Source organism: Desmodus rotundus, chromosome 5, assembly GCF_022682495.2.
Source record: "Desmodus rotundus isolate HL8 chromosome 5, HLdesRot8A.1, whole genome shotgun sequence".
In the NCBI taxonomy this organism is placed as follows: Eukaryota; Metazoa; Chordata; class Mammalia; order Chiroptera; family Phyllostomidae; genus Desmodus; species Desmodus rotundus.
Window position 1 is genome coordinate 7980363 of NC_071391.1, and position 19249 is coordinate 7999611.

Genomic DNA, 19249 nt, shown 5'->3' on the forward strand with positions numbered 1-19249 from the left:
TTTCCTCGTGTCCCCAAAGGCCAGGAGCACTTAGAACACAGAGGCAGACTTTCCTGTGGTCCCCTAGTGAGACAGCAGGAGGGGACAGCAGCAGCTCCCTCCACCCCCTCTCATTCCAACATGACAGGCAGCCACAGGGCCTTGGGGACCTGCCTTCACCATGCAGCAGCCTCTGAAGCTTCCGGGGCCCATCAGACCAGCTGAGAGGTCTGCTCAGACAGGAGGTACCTGGGCGTTAAGCTGAGCCAAAGCCAGAGGGAGGGCTGGGCGGGGCCAACCTGGGGGCCTCGGGGTGGGCTTGGGGCTTTATGGCCTCCTGGGTGCGGTGGCAGCGGCGACAGCAGCAGCGACAACTGTGATGGAGGCCTGGCGAGGTCCAGCAGAACGCGCCCTGCACTCGGGCCTCCTAGTCCTGGCTCTAGGCTTCTTTCTTCTCCACTGTGATCCCTTCACCTGCTTCTCCTTTCTCTCCTCTCCTCCACCCACCCCAAGTTTCGAGGACTCCACCCTGTCCACGGCCACTACCCTTGAGTCTATCCCCAGCTCCACGGGAGAGCCGAAATGCCAGCGACCCCGCACTCTGATGCGGCAGCAGAGCCTGCAGCAGCCGCTGAGCCAGCACCAGCGGGGCCGGCAACCCAGCCAGCCCACCACCAGCCAGAGTCTGGGCCAGCTGCAGGCCCACACGGCCTCAGCGCCCGGCCCCAACCCCCGGGCCTATGGCAGGGGCCAGGCTCGGCAGGGCGCCTCGGCAGGCTCCAAGTACCGGGCGGCTGCTGGCCGCAGCCGCTCCAACCCGGGCAGCTGGGACCACGTGGTGGGGCAGATTCGAAACCGAGGCTTGGACATGAAATCCTTCCTGTAAGTCCCCCCTTGAGCCGGCCGGCCCCCCACCTCCCCGACCCAGCCTCTTTCCCCCATATCTCCTTGGGAACCGCTGGCCCTCCATTTCCGGGGCAGGGTGCCAGGCAGGCTCGGCCACCCCCCTCTCTAGTCTCTTGTGGCTTGTAGTTCAAGCCAGAACCCCCCCCCCCCCGCCATGGAATGATTCATATTTAGCCACCCCTCTGAGAACCCTGGTGTCTCAGGGCTCAGAAAAGCTCCCTCCTAATAGTCAGTGGAGGCACTAGAGAAGCTGCTGAGGTCCCTCCCAGATCTGTCTCCTCTTCCGGACTAGACCCAGGCTGCTCATGGCCTCCCTGCCAGCCTCACTGTCTCCTCCTGCGACCTCTTTCCTCCCCTCCTCCCAAACCTGGTCTCCTTCCACTCACCTCCCAGGCCCTGCCTCCTCCCCTCCAGTTTACTTCTTTCCAGTACCTGGGCTCTGCTCACCTCCCTGCTCCACACTTCCTCCCTCCCTCTCACTTCCCCATCCCTACCATAGGCCCTGTCCTCTGCCTCTCAGACCTTCTGTAGCCAGCCAGCCGTCCTCAGCTCAGGCCCTGGCTCCCATACTGACCCATGCCCTGAGGACAAATCTCGGATGTTCCTCCCAACGCTTTAGAGAGTGTTGTTTCTAAATCGGAGTCTTTTTTTCAAGTGTACAGGTCTGAGAAGTAACAACGTGCCATCAGTACCTGACTGTAGCCATTCCCCCAGCCACGTGCCCCCCACCCCACCTAAGGCCCTCCCACTCCGAGCACCCCCTCCGCTCCCCAGCGCCCCTCTGGGCACCTGTGCTCACTCTCAGAGCCCAGGACAGGTCTGGTCTTCCACCCCACCAATCACCGCCTTCTTGGGCCTAACATGACCTTCCTTCCAGGCTCTGGGGGTCATTCCCCTCACCCAGGTCTTTACTGGGAGCGCTTTTCCCCAGCAGGAGACCAGCACACCAAGCCTGGGAGAAGAGAAAGGGAGGAGGAAGGAGAAGGCCAAGCTCAAGGCCTCAGCTCATTGGCAAGATGTGGGGATTCTGAAGGCAAGCAGGTCCCTCAGGGCTTCCCGCCTCTCTGGCTGGACCCCAGCCCAAATTTCCAGGGCAGCCAACAGAAGAGGCTGCACCACGCCAGCTTCCCACACTCATGCAAGTGACCTGTGGCCGCAGCCTGGCATCCCACGACTCCACCTGGCAACTCCAGGCAGCACATCCACTGGGGCTCCTTCCCACCCAGGGACCCTTGGGCATGAGACCAGGTGCTCAGCAGAGCCTCCTGGTTTCCAGGTTGCAGTTTGTTTTGAGGCAGGTGCAGTGGCACTGGCGTGGATTAGGAGAGTGAAGGGAATTGGTTCTGCTGTGGCCCGAACAGAGCTGAAAGCCAGCCAGGCCCCTGCATCCTCTGCTTCCCCTGCAACCCCACCTGTCGCCTCTCGCAGTAGGGGCCGGCCAGTTGTGTGAAGGGCGGATCATAAATATTTTAGGCGTCGCAGCCTTGATCACATTTAAAAATGCGCCAACCATTCTTGGCACGTGGGCTGTACAAACATAGGCCGCCAGCTGTAGTCTGCTGACCCTTGACCCCTGACCCTTGACCCTGCCTTACAGTTTAGTTTCTGAGGCCTAGGTAGAGAGGGTCAGGGTAAGAAGGCTAGCCTCAAAATCCCACCCCCTCTCTCAGGGAGGGAGGCATTTCTCCTGTTTAGTGGATGTGACCACCCAACACCACCAGCTTCCCCCCAACTCTCCCCGTCTTGCCCCCCACTCTCTCCCTTGCCTGGCCTGCAGTCGGAGAGAATGACAAATCGGGAATTTATGCAGAGGAGCCGTTTTGTTTTTAAGAAGAGCAAAAGGAGTGTCTGAAAAAGGCATTAACCAGGGAAAAAACATGTTGTTTTCACTGGGTTTGCCTTCCCCCAGCTCAACCAGCTCCCAAACAGCCAAATGGAATTTTACCAACTCCAGAACAGTACCGGTGGGCAGAGAACAAAGGAAGTGAGGATTCGTCCCCAAAGCTAGATGCCAGTGCAAGTGTCAGCCTGGAGGGACCATGCCTAGGACAGAGACACGAAGACAGAGAAGACAGTGTGACCACTCAGCTTCCCCCACTCCCGCCCCCCCACTGCCAGCTCCCATTTTCCAAGACATCTTTGCCCCGCCCTCTCCCCAGAGCTCATTTCCCTCCTGCTAGAGTTCCCTAGTTGACAGCCTTGTGGGGACAAAGCCTTAGCCAGCTGCTTATCATTGCCTTGCCCTTCTGGATGGAGGTGGAAGTGGTGGACTTCCTGACCCAGGATCTCGCCTCTCTTCAGAACATTCCACCACCTTAGCTTCTTTCCCTTGGACCCTCTTGAGATGCTTTCATGCCTACGCCATCTGAGAATCCCTCTCCCTTTGTCGGATGAGAGACCCGACGCTGGATGAGCTCCCAGAAAACGCCTGTGAACTCAGGTGGTGTTGAGGGGCAGCAGGCAACCCGGCAGTTGCCCAGCAGTTTTCCAAGGATGCTCCATACTAGGGATGTCACGCCTTGACCTCTGGCCCCAGGCTGCTGCCCACGGGTCAACTCCAAGACGGCCTCGCCTTTTCCTTGTCTGCTCGCACCACTCTGCCTGGACTGTCAGCCTTCTCCGGGCTGTGCTGGCTCAGATGCGGGCTCCCTTGAGTCCTGCTTGGACGTCCCTGGACTTGCCAAGTTCTTGCACTTTTTCAAACTCCGTCTTCGCGTTTTGGTGCCTTCTGGACTGCTTCCCCAGGAGATAGCTTTGGCGGTTATTCCCTGGATCTCCAGGAAGGGGACACAGAAGGCCCGGGATGACCAGTACACCAGATGCCGGAAGGGACCTCCATTTACCTCTGATGGCTGTGTGTCCAGAGACTCAGGGGAGGAATCTCCTAAGACCCCTCCTGGCATCAAGCACACCTAGCTGGCGTGACCAAGAGATGTCTTTATGAGGGGCTTCCAAATGCACAGGGCGCGGTACCCACTGGACTTCCAAACTAAGAACCTCCCACCTGGGAGCCACACCTGCCTGCACAGTCCCGCAGCAGGACAACCACAGAGCCCTTCCTTCTCCTCCCAGGGGCCCAGATGGTCAGAGCCAGTAGCCCCTGGCCTTGGTTCAGCTGGAGATGAATTAGCCTTTGGAAGTCTGCCATGTCTCAGGGCCTGGGCTCCACTCCCCTCAGCCTTCTCCCAAGGTCCCCTCAGGAAGTCCCAGTCACAGGCCATTCTCATCAGGCCTCTGCCTGACCCCTTCCCCTTTTCTCTTCAGAGAATCTTGCTCTGCCCCACCCACCCCTGCCCTGGGTCTCAGACCTCGGACACCTCCCCTCCATTGCCCGCCTCCCTCCCCGCCCCCTGCCTCCACCCTGCTCTGCTCTACAGCTGTTGACAGTGCTGAAGTTTGGTTTCTCTCCTGCAGGGCCAGTTTCTTACGCTTTTTTCTTCTCTCTTTTTGTCTCTGTCTCTGTCTCTCTCTCCTTCCCCTCCCCGCCCCGCCCATGGGGCCTCCTCCTTTCCCCCCCGGCTGGCGGGCTGCCCACCCTGGGCAGGGAAGGCCGGATGGTGGTGCTATCCTTGGTCTTAGGGCTTTCGGAACAGGATGACTTTGCCAATATCCCTGACCTGCAAAACCCAGGAACCCAGCAGAACCAGAACGCTCAGGGGGACAAGAGGTACGAGCTCAGGCGAGGGCCTGCCGCGGCGGCAGAGAAGGATGCTCGGAGAGGCTGCCTGCCTTGACTGGCCTGGCTGCTGGAAGAGGTGGCGGTGCCTTCAATGGATGCTGGAGCGGCAGGACTGCCCCCTCCCCAGCCGGTGCTCTCACACACGGCCACCCTGGTGGTGTCCCTTGGGTCTGAGGCCAGTGCGGCCGTCCTGGGACCATTCTGGATCAAGCCTGCTCCCTGGGCATGCTTGCCCTCGCCCGGAGCAAGCCAGCCTTTCTGCCCCATTCTCCCGCTTGGCTCCCTCCCGCTGCCCCCTCATCTTTCATCTCTGCCCTGACCCAGAAATCCCAGTTTCTCCGGCGGTTGGTGGGCGGGGGGGATGTTAGGGAAGGGGCGCCAGCCTGTTCTCCCTCATCCCCGCCACCCCAACCTCCCTCTTGCCTGGAGGCCCTGCTGGGGCAATGGTCACACCCCCCGCTGCAGAGGTGTGACTAGCTACTCCACTGATGGAAGAAGAGTCCCTGGTGGGGAGGGTTTGGGGCAGGGGAGAGGCCTGGTGACCAGAAAGAACCAGAAAGGCAGACCCTGAACCTGAGGTACCAAGGGGAGTGGACAGGGTGAAGGGCCAAGAGTAACCTGTCACTGGGAGCCCGGCTGCTGGCCCTCAGGGCCCTGTGGAGACCAGTAATAGCCCCTGTGGCCACAGAATAGGCTGCACAGAGGGCTGGGCATTTAACTGGCCACAGCCTCGGCCACGGGGGTCTCCGGGAAGCACCTCCAGATGCCCCTGTCTCAGTGAGGGCATGGAGCATCCTCGTGGCGAAGGGGACGGGGGAGGGCTACAGGTCCCGGGGCTCCAGCAGCACCACAAAGGCGGGGTGATCCTGGGCCTGGTCTGGCGGCCTCCTCTTACCGGCCTTGGCCTGGGCCGGCCACACGCCTGAGTTCGTGGGAGGAGGGCTCGTCACCCTGATCAGGTCTGCCTCTCACCAGACCGAAGCCCTGCGCTACAGGACAGCGTGTGGCCCGGTGGCCAGGACTCCTGCCTTCTAGTTCCGGTTCAGCTGTGTCCCAGCCCCTCCTGGGCCACTGTTTCCTTGTCTGTCAAATGGAGGATTGGACGGGGTGACCCCTTGCAGCTCAGACACTCTGAGTTTCTCATGAGGGAACAGGCCCTCAGGCCGGGTACTTTTCAGGTCCCGTCAGCCAGGCAGGGACCCTGGCGTCTGTTCCTTGAGAGGCCCTTAGGTACAGGAAGGGACGGTCCCAAGCTGCTGCCAGGGGCCTGTGGGTTAGGAAAGGGTAGGCCAGGTTAGACATCTGACTGGCCTGCCCCTCCGGTGGCTTCTGGGGACCAGCCCTCTCATGTCTTCCCGTCTAAGGCCACAGTTGCATGTCTGTGGTGGGCAAAGCTGAAGTTCCCCACAGAGTGGGAGGGGAGGCAGGGCCAGTTCTGTCACTTGGTGACACAGGTGGTGTCACCCTCTAAGCCCAAGCCCTTGGGTACAGAAGGAACAGAGCCTGCCACCCCAACTCACCTGGCCCTGCAGGAGTCCCGGCTCCCTGGGCTGGGGCCGCAGGGCTGGGCCACTGGCAGGCTGGAGGGCCGTGGGCCAGGGGGCCAGCAGCTGCAGGAGTGGGGTGAGGCTCAGAAAGCCTGGCAAGCGCCCGAGCCCTTGCCTGGAAAGGTGTGGAGCGTGAGGGAGCAGATGCAGCCTGGAAACGAGATTTCGCATCACCCATGTGTTAATTAACTGGCTCCATTTTCACCCCCAGCCTATTTTTACCTCTTTGCCACTTAGGCCTCACTCCACATTTTAACACTGCCATCCCTTCTGATCATTGCATCAGCTCTCCCCTGCCTTCCTGGGAAAGGGGGTGTGGAGGTGCAGGCCACAGGCCCTCACCGGACCCAGCCTGACTTTCTGAGTGGACCCATGCCATTCCCAGCTGGTCACACCCATCCATCCTGGCACTCATTTCTCATGGCCTCTGGGGTGCTTGCAAGGGTGTCCAGAATCCAGCACTTCCTTTCTAGCACTCTCCCCATCCCAGGCTTGGCACTGACTCCACCCCCTGGGCACCAGGCGCCTTAGGGCTTCAGCCCTCTGGGCTCTTGTCTCCTTGAACCTTGGCTTAGGCTTAGGTCAGCTGTCCCTTCCTGTTCAGCTTCTGCCTCCAGGCCCACTGCCCGCTTTTCCACCGTCTCCAGGATAAGGGGTGGGAGGCCCTTGGCTGTTGTTCGGGAGAACTTTCTGCCCCCAGGGTCTGTTAGCACAAGGCTACAGGGAGACGGAAGGACCCTGGGGGGAAGAGCGGCCCCTCCAGGTCCCAAGAGAAATGGGGGTGCATCTAGCAAGGAACTCAAAGATGGAAGAGTGGGTCACTGCCCCTACTCCCAGGATTCTTGGTGGCTGGGAAGCCCCCATACAGGATCTCCCAGCCCCTGGGCCTCAGTGCACTGGGTCCCAAGGACGTCAGAATGTTCTTGGGACCAGGAGTGGGGGAGGGAGGGAGGCCAAGGCGGCCCCTGGCACCCACACCCTGCATTGCACCCTCACCCATCCGCCCTGCACCATCCCCACCTCATGCTCTCAGCCATCCCTTTCACCACTGCTTCCTGGGATCCAAATGGTTTCCACCATGGCCCCGCCCCCACTGGAGTGGGCCAGGGGCCCAGGCCAGGACCTGACCACCCCCATCGCTCTCCTTGCCCCAAAGTCACCATGTTTCTCCTGTTGCGGTGTGTGTCCCCCGCCTCCTCTCTGCCTGTCCTCTCGGCCGCCTCGCTCCTCTTTGTCCCCTTGTGCACCCTGCAGCCTTCTTCGCTCGTCTCCAACTAACCTCTCTTGGCCTCTCTCCCCCCACATCCTTCCTCCCATCTGCTCCTCACAGGGATGTCCCTGGGCCAGTGACGGGCCCCTCCGCCTCTCCCTCTGCCTCTCTGTGCACTTGTCTCTCTGTCTCTCTCTGTCCTGTAACCTCCAATAGCTTCCGTGGCGCTGACCATCGTTTCCCAGGCTGCTTTGCAGCTGTGCTGATACAGTGGTGTGGCCAAAATAACTCTGACTTTCTCATACCTTCAGCAGTCAATCTCCGCTCTCTCCTTCTCTACCCCTCTATTTTTAACCTGACTTTACCTCTCCAGCTATTTCAGTCTCCTCTTCCTCCCCGTGCCTGCCTGCGTGAGCACGTGCCCGCGCGTGTGTCCGCCCTTGTGTGTTCGTGTGCGTGCGTACTCTGCTGTGGCCGCGCCTCTGGGAGGGGCACCCTCGTGCCCCCGTGTTGGGCGGGGGTGTTTCTGTGTCATCCAGGCCAGGCCCAGTTCTCACAGCACCTGGTTGTCAGGGCGCGTATCCCTGAGACTGCCCCCCGCTCCTCCGTTTCAGTTCGTCCCCACTCACCAGCACACCTTGGCATGCTCGGGCCTCCCCCCTGATGGGTTTCCTCTTGGGCTCAAAGCGTGTGCACCCCTGGGCGTGTGTCACCTCGCTGCTCTGGTCAACCTGTCTCCTGTGCCATTCTCTCCCCATCCCCTGGGTGTCAGTTGGGTGTGAGTGCACGCGTGTGAGTGTGTTTGTATGCATGCACACCCTGCTATTGGGTCCCGGAGTCTCCCCTCCAGGACCTGGCATATTCCGTGCATGTCTGTCTGTGTCTGTCTTGGCCTGTTGTGTGCTGGTGGCTGGTCCATACCAAGGGCCATGGCTTGTGTCCAACCTCTGTGGTCTCCGCGTCCAGCTCTGGTACTCTCAAAGCTGTTCTGTTGTAGCCTGTCCCGAGCCCCACGCTGCCAGTGTCCCAGTCTCCTCCATGCTGCCTGCCCTACCTCTCCTCTTCATGGGATGTTCCAAGCTGGTCCCTGGACAGGCTTTTAGTCCCCCTTCCTGAGCCCAGTGAGGCGGAGCCTGGGCTCACCACCCAGCTGCTGGGCCAGAGTCTGGCTCCCTGGAAACAGTGTGGAGTTGGGGTGCGGACAGGGCCTCTCGTGGAATGGTCAGATCCGGGGCTCTGGGTGGTACCCCATCTTTCTCCAACCCTGGGGGAGAGCCTTCTCAAATGTGCAGGCCTCAGAGTGGGGTAAGGGTGGGGACTGGAGAGCTAAGGGTAGTGGTTGATCCTACCCAACAGGTGGCTACTTAAATCTAAATGAGTTTAGGTCAAACAAAATTAAAAATGCAGTGCTCAGTTGCACCGGCCACATTGCAAATGCTCAGCGGCCACTCGTGGACAGCACAGGTAATAGACCACTGTGTCACCATAGATCGTTCTGCCGGACAGAGCTGTGTCGACACTGGTCCTGACCTCGCCTGGTCGGTCTGGTGCCCAAAGGCACCTGTGTGCTGGCTGAGCCTGAACAAACACAGGTGGGGCGTCCGGGAGAGAGGCAGTCTGGGTGTGTTTGCAGAGGGTAATGATGCAGAGAGGCCACCTGGACATGCCACCCTGCAGCCTCCCCTCCCAGCCTGGGTGAGCAGGGAGGCAGGGGGACTCCGGGGAGGGAGGTATGCTCGAAGACCACCAGGCAAGCTGTGAGTCTTCCAGGTAGGGGTTTTCTGGGGAATAGGTGGAGTGGGAGGACCCCCCAAACAGCATCCACAGGGGCAATCAAGGCAGATCACACTGGAACAGGTGGGTGGATGGGAGCCAGGACTCCCTGTGCACAAGAGCACAGTTCCTGCTGACCTGCAGGAGGCGGCAGCTGCTCAGGTCTCAGAGAAGGTCCTGCCGCCACCCAGGCTGTGGTGCCCAGCCAGCCCCGCCCACCTCCAGTCCCACTCACCCCGACCCCCTGCCCCCAGGTTGCCTGCAGGAGGGAAGGCGGTGAACACAGCCCCCGTGCCCAGCCAGACGCCTCACGATGAGTCTGACCGTCGGACCGAGCCCCGCTCCTCCGTCTCGGACCTCGTCAACTCCCTCACCAGCGAGATGCTCATGGTGAGGAGGCCCCGAGGCCTGGGGGGACGCGTGTGCGGAAACTGGGGACAGTGTGGGGACAGTGTGGGGCCACCCACTCAGGCAGGGGCGCTAGCGTGATGACCAGCTCTTTCACCAGAGCAGGCTCTCCTGCTTTGGGTTCCTCGCCTGTCAGGTGAGAATAGGAACACCTGCCCTCCTCCAGTGTCTTTCTGGGTTGAACAGGGGCCTAAGAAAACCTTCTCATGGGAGATAGTCTTATGGTCCTAGAAGGAAGGGCTAGTGGGCAAAGGACCTGGGACAGAAGGTGCCTCCTTTGTCGGAGGGGCCTCCCGTTGGGCAGAGGTCTGAGGCAGAGCTCCCTGTGGAGCAGGCCTCATACCCGCATCGCAGAGTCCTTCCCATCCTCCGCTGCTGAGGGCCAGATGCACGAACAGGAAAGCAGGAACTGCTGGGTCCTGACCCCTATGAGGGGACCGCTGTGCTGCGGTTTTCCCCTCCACACCACACCCCACCAGGATCCCAGCCTTGTAGTTCTGGGGCATTCTTCACCGATGCAGACGATGGGGGCTTTCACATTGCGCCCCCTGGTGGCAGTATCAACTAGTCACAGCCATTTGCCCCGCCTATGTTTTCCAAAGGCCTGAGATTTGCTGGCAGGAGTCAGTCCAGCCTTTCTAGCTCAGAAGCCCCAGGGAGGCTTGGGGAGGGTGTGAGGGTGGGAACCCAGTGCCAGCTGTGTTCCTACTGGATGTAACCTGGGACGAGTCACCTTCACTCCCTGGACTGGGCCCTTCTCCTGCCTCTCTCCCACAGAGAGAAGGCAGGGACTGGGTGGGATCTCAGGCCCTCACCAGTGCAGACACCCTTCAATTCAGAGTTCCCCTGCCCACTGCCTTGGCACCGCAGCCCCCACCCTCCCTGAGGCCCCCAGATCCCCTAGGCCCCACCCTTTGCCATTTAGGGTTCCTTGCTGGCCTAACTATCCACCGCCCACCCCCACTCCACCCATGCTTTCTAGCCCAGCCCAGGGATCTTGTTAAAATGCAGACCCTCTGGCCTCAGGCCTGAGGTGGGTCTCAGGGTCTGCGTTTCCCTTGGGTGCAGATTGTAGCATCAGGTTTTCCCTGTTCCAGGTCGGGTCTCCCTTGGGCCTCCTCACCTTTTCCCTCTGCCCCACCCGCCTTGCAGGCCCTTGCGTGCCTGGCTCCCCCTCCGCCCCCCCCCCCCCCGACTGTCTTATCTGTCCTTTACCCACGTAGATGGCTCGGCCATTGCCCCCTCTGCACAGGCCATCGCCACAGTCAGTCCTGTCTTCCTGCACATTCTCTGAATTGGCTACACAGCTCCCCAGTAGCCAGGTTCCCAGAAGGGACGGCCCTTTCCCAGCCAGCTTGCCTGCCCCTTGCAGCTCCCAGGGAGGGGCAACCAGCCCGGGCAGAGGGAGGAAGTGCAGGCCTCGTGCCCCCTCAGAGGCCCAGCAGACCCTCAGAGGAGGCCAGGCAGGCCCTACTGCCCAGCCACAGGCAGGTCATGAGCAGCAGCAGTAAAGATGAGCAGGACAGAATTAAACCTCCATCTGACCTCCCAGCCCCAGGCTGTCATAAGCTAGGGGTCAGGAAAAGCAGTGGGGCACCCACAGCTGGCCAGAGGAAGGGTCAGAGGGGAGGCTGGGCCATACCCCCTTCTGAACTTCAGTCGCACCCCCCTAGCACTGCCCACATGCTTTTGGATGCTTCTTCTACTTGAGCAGGGGCTCAGACAGCACCTCCCCTGGGGCGTGGTGGGGGTGGCCAGCCCAGTTGCCTTGGAAACAGCTCCTGGAGCTACCCCAGCTGGTTAATTAGGGCTCCAGGGCTGGAAGCCAGCACAAACTCACTGCCTTGCTTCCATGGTGAAGCCCACTTGGCCCACCCCACCCCCACTCCCAGACCATCTTGTTTGGGAGCCAAGAGCCAAGTGACCAGAGAACCCTTGGGTGGGGCTTGGGCCACCTGGACTCCAGTCACCAGGGGCTCCACCTCAACTTGTGAAGGAATGAAAAGGGACAACAGGTCTTTGCAGGCCCCAGGGCAGCAGTGGCAGGGCCCAGACTGCAGAGCAGCACAATGGGAGGGGCCTGAACCCGTTTAACCCTCCCAGGAACCCCGAAAGCTAGGTCTCACAGTCCCATTCTGTGGATACAGAAACCGAGTTCACAGGGGCCTGGAGAGGGAAGGAGCAGGTGCGGGGACTGGGTCTGGGCAGGGAGGCCACTCTCTCAGGGCACCTGGGGTAGAGCTCGCAGGGATGCCTGCATAGGCCGGTGGGGGGGCGGTGGACAGGGACTGGAGGGATCCTCTTCCACTGTGAGGAAGAAGGGGGTGGGGGGCAGCTCAGCCCTTTCCCAGCTCCAGGGACAGTGACAGTGAGGAGACAATGAGAGTGACAGTGAGGAGAGCTCGGAGGGCGCTCATGGTGGCTGGCACTGACCTGGGTCTGAGCTTCCACTCGCCACTTAGTCCCAGGCGACTCTCTGTGCCCCAAACCAAATGGAATACGGCCGTGCCTGCCTCCTCGGACATTGCAGGGAGTGTGAGGGCCAGGCACCCAGCACTGGGCAGCTCCAGGGTCGTGGCAGTTCCTATGATTTGTATGACTTGGATGCTTCTCACCTGGGGCAGGTGTGTCCTCACTGGCTTGGGAGGAAGTCCCAACATTACCCTGGGATGTGGACCTGCTTTGGTGGAGAGAGCAGGCTTTCAAGCCAGAGAGGGTTCACGTTGCTGTGCAGTCTTGGGCATGTGACTCAACCTCTCTGAGCCAGTCTCCTCAGCTAGAGCAGTGATAACCGCTTTGCCGCTGTTGTCAGGAATCAGTAAGGAGGTGATATAAGAGTCTTCTGCTGTGACAGGTGCACACTATACGTATTCTTATCACCCATATTATTTAGTATTTCAGAGCTCAGGGCCACCTCTCTGGGAGGAAAGAAGGGCCATATAGACCTTCTGGTTTGGGGGTGGGGTATGGGGTGGGACCCAGGAATGGGCAGTGTTCTAAAACCTACCCAGATATTCCCAATGAGCAGCCATGGCTGAGACACCTGTTGGACGGGAGACCTGCCCCCAGGTGCTTCCTGTCTCAGTGTCATCCTGGGAATGAGATGCCCATGCAGCACCTCCCATACCCTGCACCCCCCGCCTGCCACGTGCATCTGTCAGTGGCTGGGCAGCCCAAGTGGTGCCCCTGAGGAGTGGGGGCTGGATCGCTGTGGTCCTCAGCATGCTGTGCAGTACTCAGAGTCTTCTTTTAAACGACTCTGCTGCCCATCCCCCAGGTCCCCACACTCCGGGTCACATCAGGCTCCCAGAGCCTCGGGCCTGGGAATCTGTGTTTTTAATGCCCCTGCCTCACGCAAGTAGGCATCGCTTCTGAGAACTCGCCTCTGTCATTTTGTTAATCACATCTTCCTCAGAACTCCAGAGCCACTTTCCAAAGAAATCTCACGGTCCATTCTTTTGAGATGTGAACAGTCTCCCTCATCTGTTCGGTAGCCCGGTTTTTTGTGTTGGTGTGTTTCACAAAACACACAAAACCGCCCCACAGGGCTGTGGGAGGGTGGGAAGCGGAGGAGGGAGCCCAGGGAGAACCAGCTCAGTGGTGACCAGGGGAGGCGAGGGCAGCCTGTGTCCAGCAAAGAGCATTCAGGGAGGCTGGGGAGTGAGGTGTGTACTGCCTTGGGGTCCAGGAGATAGGGGCCGGCTCTGCCCTCCCTCCCTATGCGACCCTGTCCAAGGCACTTGCCTTCTGTCTGAGCATCCTCACCTGAGTGTGAAGTGGTGACTGGGGAGAGTGCAGCTCTCAGCAGCTGGGCTGGCCTGGGGCACAGAGAGGCCTCCTAACTGTGCTGGGCTGCAGTGGAGGCTTTGGGGAAGCAGAACCCCCCCCCCAACACTGCCCCACCCCCAGCTCTCCCCAGGCTCCGAGGAGGACGAGGCCCACGAGGGCTGCAGCCGAGAGAACCTGGGCCGGATCCAGTTCAGCGTCGGCTACAACTTCCAGGAGTCCACGCTCACGGTGAAGATCATGAAGGCGCAGGAGCTGCCGGCCAAGGACTTCAGCGGCACCAGCGACCCTTTTGTCAAGATCTACCTGCTGCCAGACAAGAAGCACAAGCTGGAGACCAAGGTGAAGAGGAAGAACCTGAACCCCCACTGGAACGAGACCTTCCTCTTTGAAGGTGAGGCTGGTGCTGCCCCTGCCCACCCAGGGCCTGCCTTCCCCCCCACGATCACCCCACCCAACCACGTACCTGTACACACGTGACCACAGGCACAAGCGCACAGGTGCAGACACACACACAAGGCCCACACAGCTGCATGTTATGTCCACCTGGGACTAGGCCAGAGCACTGGGTGGAGCCGGCCTCACAGCCAGAGGCCCAGGAGGAAAGCTGGGCCGCCCCCGGGCCTTCAGCTCAAACACAGGACTCATCTGAGGAGGGCAGGAAGGAGGGAGGATCTGCAGGGGGAGCATCTAGAGCAACCACAGTGTAGTGGTTAAGCGCACAGGGTGTGGCCCAGGCTTCCTGAGTTTGAATCCCAGCTCTGCCACTTACTACCTGCGTGATGTGGAGCAAGTTCCAGAGCCTCTCTGTGCTGTGGTTGCAAATCAGAGGATTAGCAGCTTGTACAAGCACTCACAGCAGTGGCCTCCAGAAGCCCGGGAACAATGGCTCTGAATGATGCCCTTCTGGGGGGCAGGCCCCCTTCCTCTCTCCTGCAGGCCCTTCTTTGTCCCCTATCTCTGAGGACTCCAGGCAACCAGGAAGCTGGTGCGATCCGTGAGTGAGTTCTGTCCCAGGCCCTCCAGGTGCCCGGACCTCACTTAGAGAAGCCACAACCCTTCCCCAACAGTCCTGTTCCACCAGTGAGAACAAATCCCGGTGCCCTGGCTCTCTGGAACCTTCAGTATGCGCCCCAGGGACTTTCTTCCACCTGGTGTCCCAGCCATCTGGCACCCCACCCCTTCTATAAGGCAGCGGTCAGCTCACCCACTAAATAAACCATTGAGGGTGAGCTAGTGGGTGCTCCTGTGTTTCTGGACCCTCCTCCTCCCCAGGGGAGCATGGGGGTCGGTTTAGAGATGGTACAACCAGCAAGAGGCTCAGCCATCTGGAGGTATGGAGCCAGTTAGTGGGACCAGGCTTATGAACAGAGCCCCAACCCACTGTTCCCTTCCATAAACCTTCATCTGTCTCTGGGCCGGGCACTTTCCTGGGTACTGGGGGAGCAGAACAGAACTGTAGCCCTCAGGGCATTGCTGGTCGAATGGAGGACAGAGATGTGTAAATTACTAGGCCATACGCTGCATGACAGGTGCTGTGGGAACCCAGTATGAGCTCCCCTTGTTGGTGATGAAGACATTTCCCAGAAAAAGAGCCATTCAGGATGGGTTGTGATGGATGAATAGGAGTTTGCCAAATAGGAGCCTGCCTCCTCTGGAGTTGAAGAGAGCTACCTCAGGTGCAAAGGCCTCTTGGAACCTCCAACATTGCCAGAACACTTGTCAGGCATGTCACCTGAACAGATGCCAAGTCACCTGGGCAAGGTCCCCGGAGTACTCCAAGATGATATAGCCCCCCTCGATATGAGGCCGGAAGTCCAAGGAACATAGGATTTCATCTCTAGTGTACCTGCTCCTGTCGGAGGCTTCTCTGTGCTTCTAGCGTCTCTGGCTGAAGGCACTAGAATCCTCCAGAGCTCATCCTCTCCATCAGTCAGGCTGAGGTGTTGTGTCCTCTCTCCTTCCTGCTCATACCCGGGTTCAGGATCTGATCCCCTCAGGCCTCCAGGCTGGTCTGTGTGCCCTGCACCTCCCAGGCTGGCACCTCCCCCCAGGGTCCAACGGCTCCAGCTTCAGACCATCCCCTGGCTTCCATCCCCTGGCTTCCTAGGACCTGGTCCAGCCCACCCAAGCTCCTTCCCTGGCTCTCCCTCCAGCCGCAGCTCCCACTCCAGCCGGCACACTCCCACTACTCCATCGGGCCATTTCACCAGCACTTACTTGTTCAGTTATTGATTCACTTAACAAATATTTATCGAGTGCTTACTACATGCCAGAGACCGTGTTAGATTCTGGGATCCGGTGATTGAGGACCGAGATACCTTCCTGGAAATCCTAGCCTAGTGAGAGAGTCAGGCTCAAGGAAACAGATAAATCTCCATTACAGCCTGTGATACCAGCTGCAAAAGGAAAGCGCCAGAGTGCAGGACAGGGGCTCTGACCCCATCTGGGATGCCAGGAAAGAAAGCAGAGACAGGGCGTGGTGGGGGCCAGCGGGCTGCCTAGCAGGAGAGGCAGAGGGGGGGGTGGGGGGGCCGGAGCCCGGGCACTGAGTGGAGAGTGGTCGCACGAGAAGGCCAGCACAGTGGGCCAAGCTGTGGAAGCGGTCTCAGCGCGCAGCTTTTATTCTAAGTGCACTGGGAGCCACTGAAAGGCTTTAAGCAGGAGTGTTATGATGTGATTTCTATTTTTAAAAACTCACCCTGGCTGTGTTGAGAATGGACAGGAGGAGAAAGTGAGCAAGTGGGGAGGGCGGTTTGGAGACTCCCGTGACTGCCTAGGCCAGTGGTGCCGGTGGCTTGGAGGGGCGAGGGGACAGTGGAGAAGGGGACGGCAGTGGGATCCGTTGAGGAAGGTCAGAAGGACAGGCTGATGCGTTGGGAGGATGGGAAGGGAAGTGCGGAGTCCCAGGTCGTGCGTCCACTTGGACTTTCATGCCTTTGCCATTTCCCTCTGCCGAGTCCTCCGGGGCTTCCTGTCTGGCAGCCCTGCTCACCTCAGGCAGGGCCTCTTGCCCGGACTTGCCTCGGGACAATTGGCAGTGGCAGGGCTGCCCAGAGAGCAAGGGGACCGCAGTCCGGTCCCTGAGGCGGATGTGCGATGAATGAGCAAATGAATGGATGGTCCCAGTTCTGCTCTGTGGTGTCTGTGGGGCCTTGGGCAGGTGATGCAAGCCATCTGAGCCTCGGCCTCCTCACCTGTGAAAAGGACAGGAGACCATCCACCACAGAGAATTGTCATAAAAAACAGATGAGGCCGTGACAGTTCTTGCTAAGGCTTCAGGAAGGCCTGAATGCAGGTGTGGCCCGCTGTGCTGGGTGGGTGGCAGCCCAAAGGGACATAGCCATCCCTGCTCCTCACCGGCCTTCCTGCCCAGGAGCCCCACCCTGCCCAGGCCCCAGGGGGCCCCCTGTCCCACTGGTCACCTGTGCTGTTTGTCCCTCAGGTTTCCCCTACGAGAAGGTGGTGCAGAGGGTCCTCTACCTCCAGGTCCTGGACTATGACCGCTTCAGCCGCAACGACCCCATTGGGGAGGTGTCCATCCCCCTCAACAAGGTGGACCTGACCCAGATGCAGACCTTCTGGAAGGATCTGAAGCCATGCAGCGATGGGAGTGTAAGGCCCCAGCTGCAGGCCCCTGGTGGGGGGCTAGCGGCCAGGGCTGACAGATACAGGCCTAGTCACCCCCCGGTCTTGGGAAGGTCAAGAGTGCCGTGTGGAGTGGTGCAGATGGGCGGCTTCAATGGGGCTGAGTTCCCGCCAGCACTCTCAGCACTGGGGCCTGGCACTCAGGGGACAGGGCTCTGTTCAGGGAGCGGGTAGGGGGCCGTGCACAGACCTGCCAGAGGAGGGACGACCACACAGGACTGAGGTGATAGACAGAGGGGGCGCAAGCACCCAGGTCAGGGTGGAGGGGGCCAGGGACCGTGGGACAGGCCAGAGGGCTCGATAACCTTCCCTGCCCCCTAGTCCCCACAGCGCTCCGGTTCTCCCTTTGCGGGAAGCTGGGGGGTGTGGCCCAGCCTCACCCCTCCCCTTCGCCTCCCAGGGGAGCCGAGGGGAGCTGCTCTTGTCTCTCTGCTACAACCCCTCTGCCAACTCCATCATCGTGAACATCATCAAAGCCCGGAACCTCAAAGCCATGGACATCGGGGGCACATCAGGTTTGGGGCTTCTTGAGGCAGAGGCGGGTGGGCTGGGGGGGTTCTGGGGACACAGGTGTCACACTGGTGGGGACGGCAAGGTCCACACTGTTCCCATTACCCCCGGACTCCCACGCCTCCCCCCCTCCAGTCTCAGCTCCTCTCCCCTAGAGCCCTGGGGGGCCCCCCTTGGAGCAGCCTCTGGGTCAGCATCCTCTTAGGCTCTGTCCATCCCACGATCACAAAGAAGGGGACCCTGTGGTGGGGAGACCTGGCTTCTAGCCCCAGCTCCGACACTACTTGTCTGCGACCTTGGGTGAGACCTGGCCTCTCTGGGGCTCCGCTTCCTCCTTCCTGTTCACACGAGGACAGTAGTGATGGCTAAGGTCCCTTCCACTCCTCCATCAGCTGACCCCCTGAGCCCCTTCTCACTTGGGGCTTTCCTGGCCCTCTGCAGAAAGCACCCAGCCCCTCCAGCCCCAGCTTCCACCCCTGGAGGGAGAAGGGCTTCCTGAGAAGCTGCCCCTTGCTCTGCTGACCCTTCCCGTCCTGGTTCCCAGACCCCTACGTGAAGGTGTGGCTGATGTACAAGGACAAGCGGGTGGAGAAGAAGAAGACGGTGACGATGAAGAGGAACCTGAACCCCATCTTTAACGAGTCCTTTGCCTTCGATATCCCCACGGAGAAGCTGAGGGAGACGACCATCATCATCACTGTCATGGACAAGGACAAGCTCAGCCGCAACGACGTCATCGGCAAGGTAGGGGACGAGGCAGGTGGGGTGGCGCACCAGCTGGTGCCTGGCAAGGGTCTGTGCTTACAAGAAGCAGGAGGGGTAGCAGGTGAGCCCAGGGCCAGACAGTGGGAGAGACAGGGTGAGCCCCTTCCCCTCTCTGGACCCCTGAAAATGAGGGGGTTGGATGGGGTTCTCCCTGTGTTGTACTCTGGATCCACCAGCCGAGACAGACTGCTGGAAAGGCAGGGGGAAGAGGAAATGGGAGGAGGAATTGCCCAGGGTCCCAAAAAGACCTTCAGGGTGAGGACCTCAGAGCACTGTCACCCGGGGTCCCATCTGCAGAGGGCGAGCTGTGTGGGGCAGTGTGGGGAGCTGCAATCGGACTCCAAAAAACCTGGCTTCGCTTCCCGCCTCATCTGCTGCGAAGCGGCTGTGTGGCCTTGGGCAAGTCACTTGCCTCTCTGAGCTTCGGCACTCTCATTTGTAAAATGCAGCTGCTAATACCTGCCCTGCAGCACTTCTCAGGGTGGTGTATGAGTGGCCTGAGACATGAAAGATGCTCTCTGTGTAAAAAGCCACCTCTCCTGTTCATATATGAGCCAAAACATCCACGCCTGCCCTTGAGTTTTTCCAGGGTGCGCTTCTGTGACCTACAGCCTTCCGTGTTTCTACTCTGAAACATCCGTTCCTGTGTTTCTTCCTGGTTCAGTGTTAGGAGTGTGGGTTTGGGAGTGACACTGCCGGCGTCCAGGTCCCAGCTCTGATTATTGACAGTCTTAACCTTCCTGAGCCTCTTTTCCCCCCTTAAAATAAGCAAGACAGCCCCAACCTCACAGAGTGCTGGGGTGGGGGGATGCTCGGTAACAGGTGGGACTCGGAACGTGCATATTAGCATAAAAGTTATAATAAAAGTTACTTCCGAAACATCCCTACTAAGGGCATGTGTGTTTATTCAGACGTGGAGGTCTGACCAGGAACGGTGCAGGAAGCCAGTGACCAGGGCAGGCAGAGAGGAAGGGTAGATGCCAGGAGCGGGCGAGGGTAGACAACGGGTGAGCCCGGGCATGGCCCCATGTGGGGGAA

The 19249-nt window shown here is 60.0% G+C and overlaps 1 protein-coding gene across 11 annotated transcripts in view; it reads left to right on the forward strand.

Moving 5' to 3' along the window:
- The window catches only part of SYT7 (synaptotagmin 7), a 61588-nt gene that overhangs the window by 36222 nt on the left and 6117 nt on the right, over positions 1-19249 (forward strand). For 5 of the 11 annotated variants that reach the window (XR_008426855.2, XR_008426856.2, XM_053924315.2 and 2 more), the window contains 7 exons: positions 493-861; positions 4430-4552; positions 9349-9484; positions 13412-13682; positions 16734-16903; positions 17337-17451; positions 17991-18190. Coding sequence is in view for 9 of the 11 variants with exons in the window: in XM_053924315.2 (XP_053780290.1) it covers positions 493-861; positions 4430-4552; positions 9349-9484; positions 13412-13682; positions 16734-16903; positions 17337-17451; positions 17991-18190 (1384 nt within the window). In the remaining 2 variants the exon portion in view is untranslated. Of the gene's footprint in view, positions 1-333; positions 862-4429; positions 4553-9348; positions 9485-13411; positions 13683-16733; positions 16904-17336; positions 17452-17990; positions 18191-19249 lie in introns of those variants that run through there. The other 6 variants (XM_053924319.2, XM_053924322.2, XM_053924321.2 and 3 more) reach the window with 3 other exon arrangements.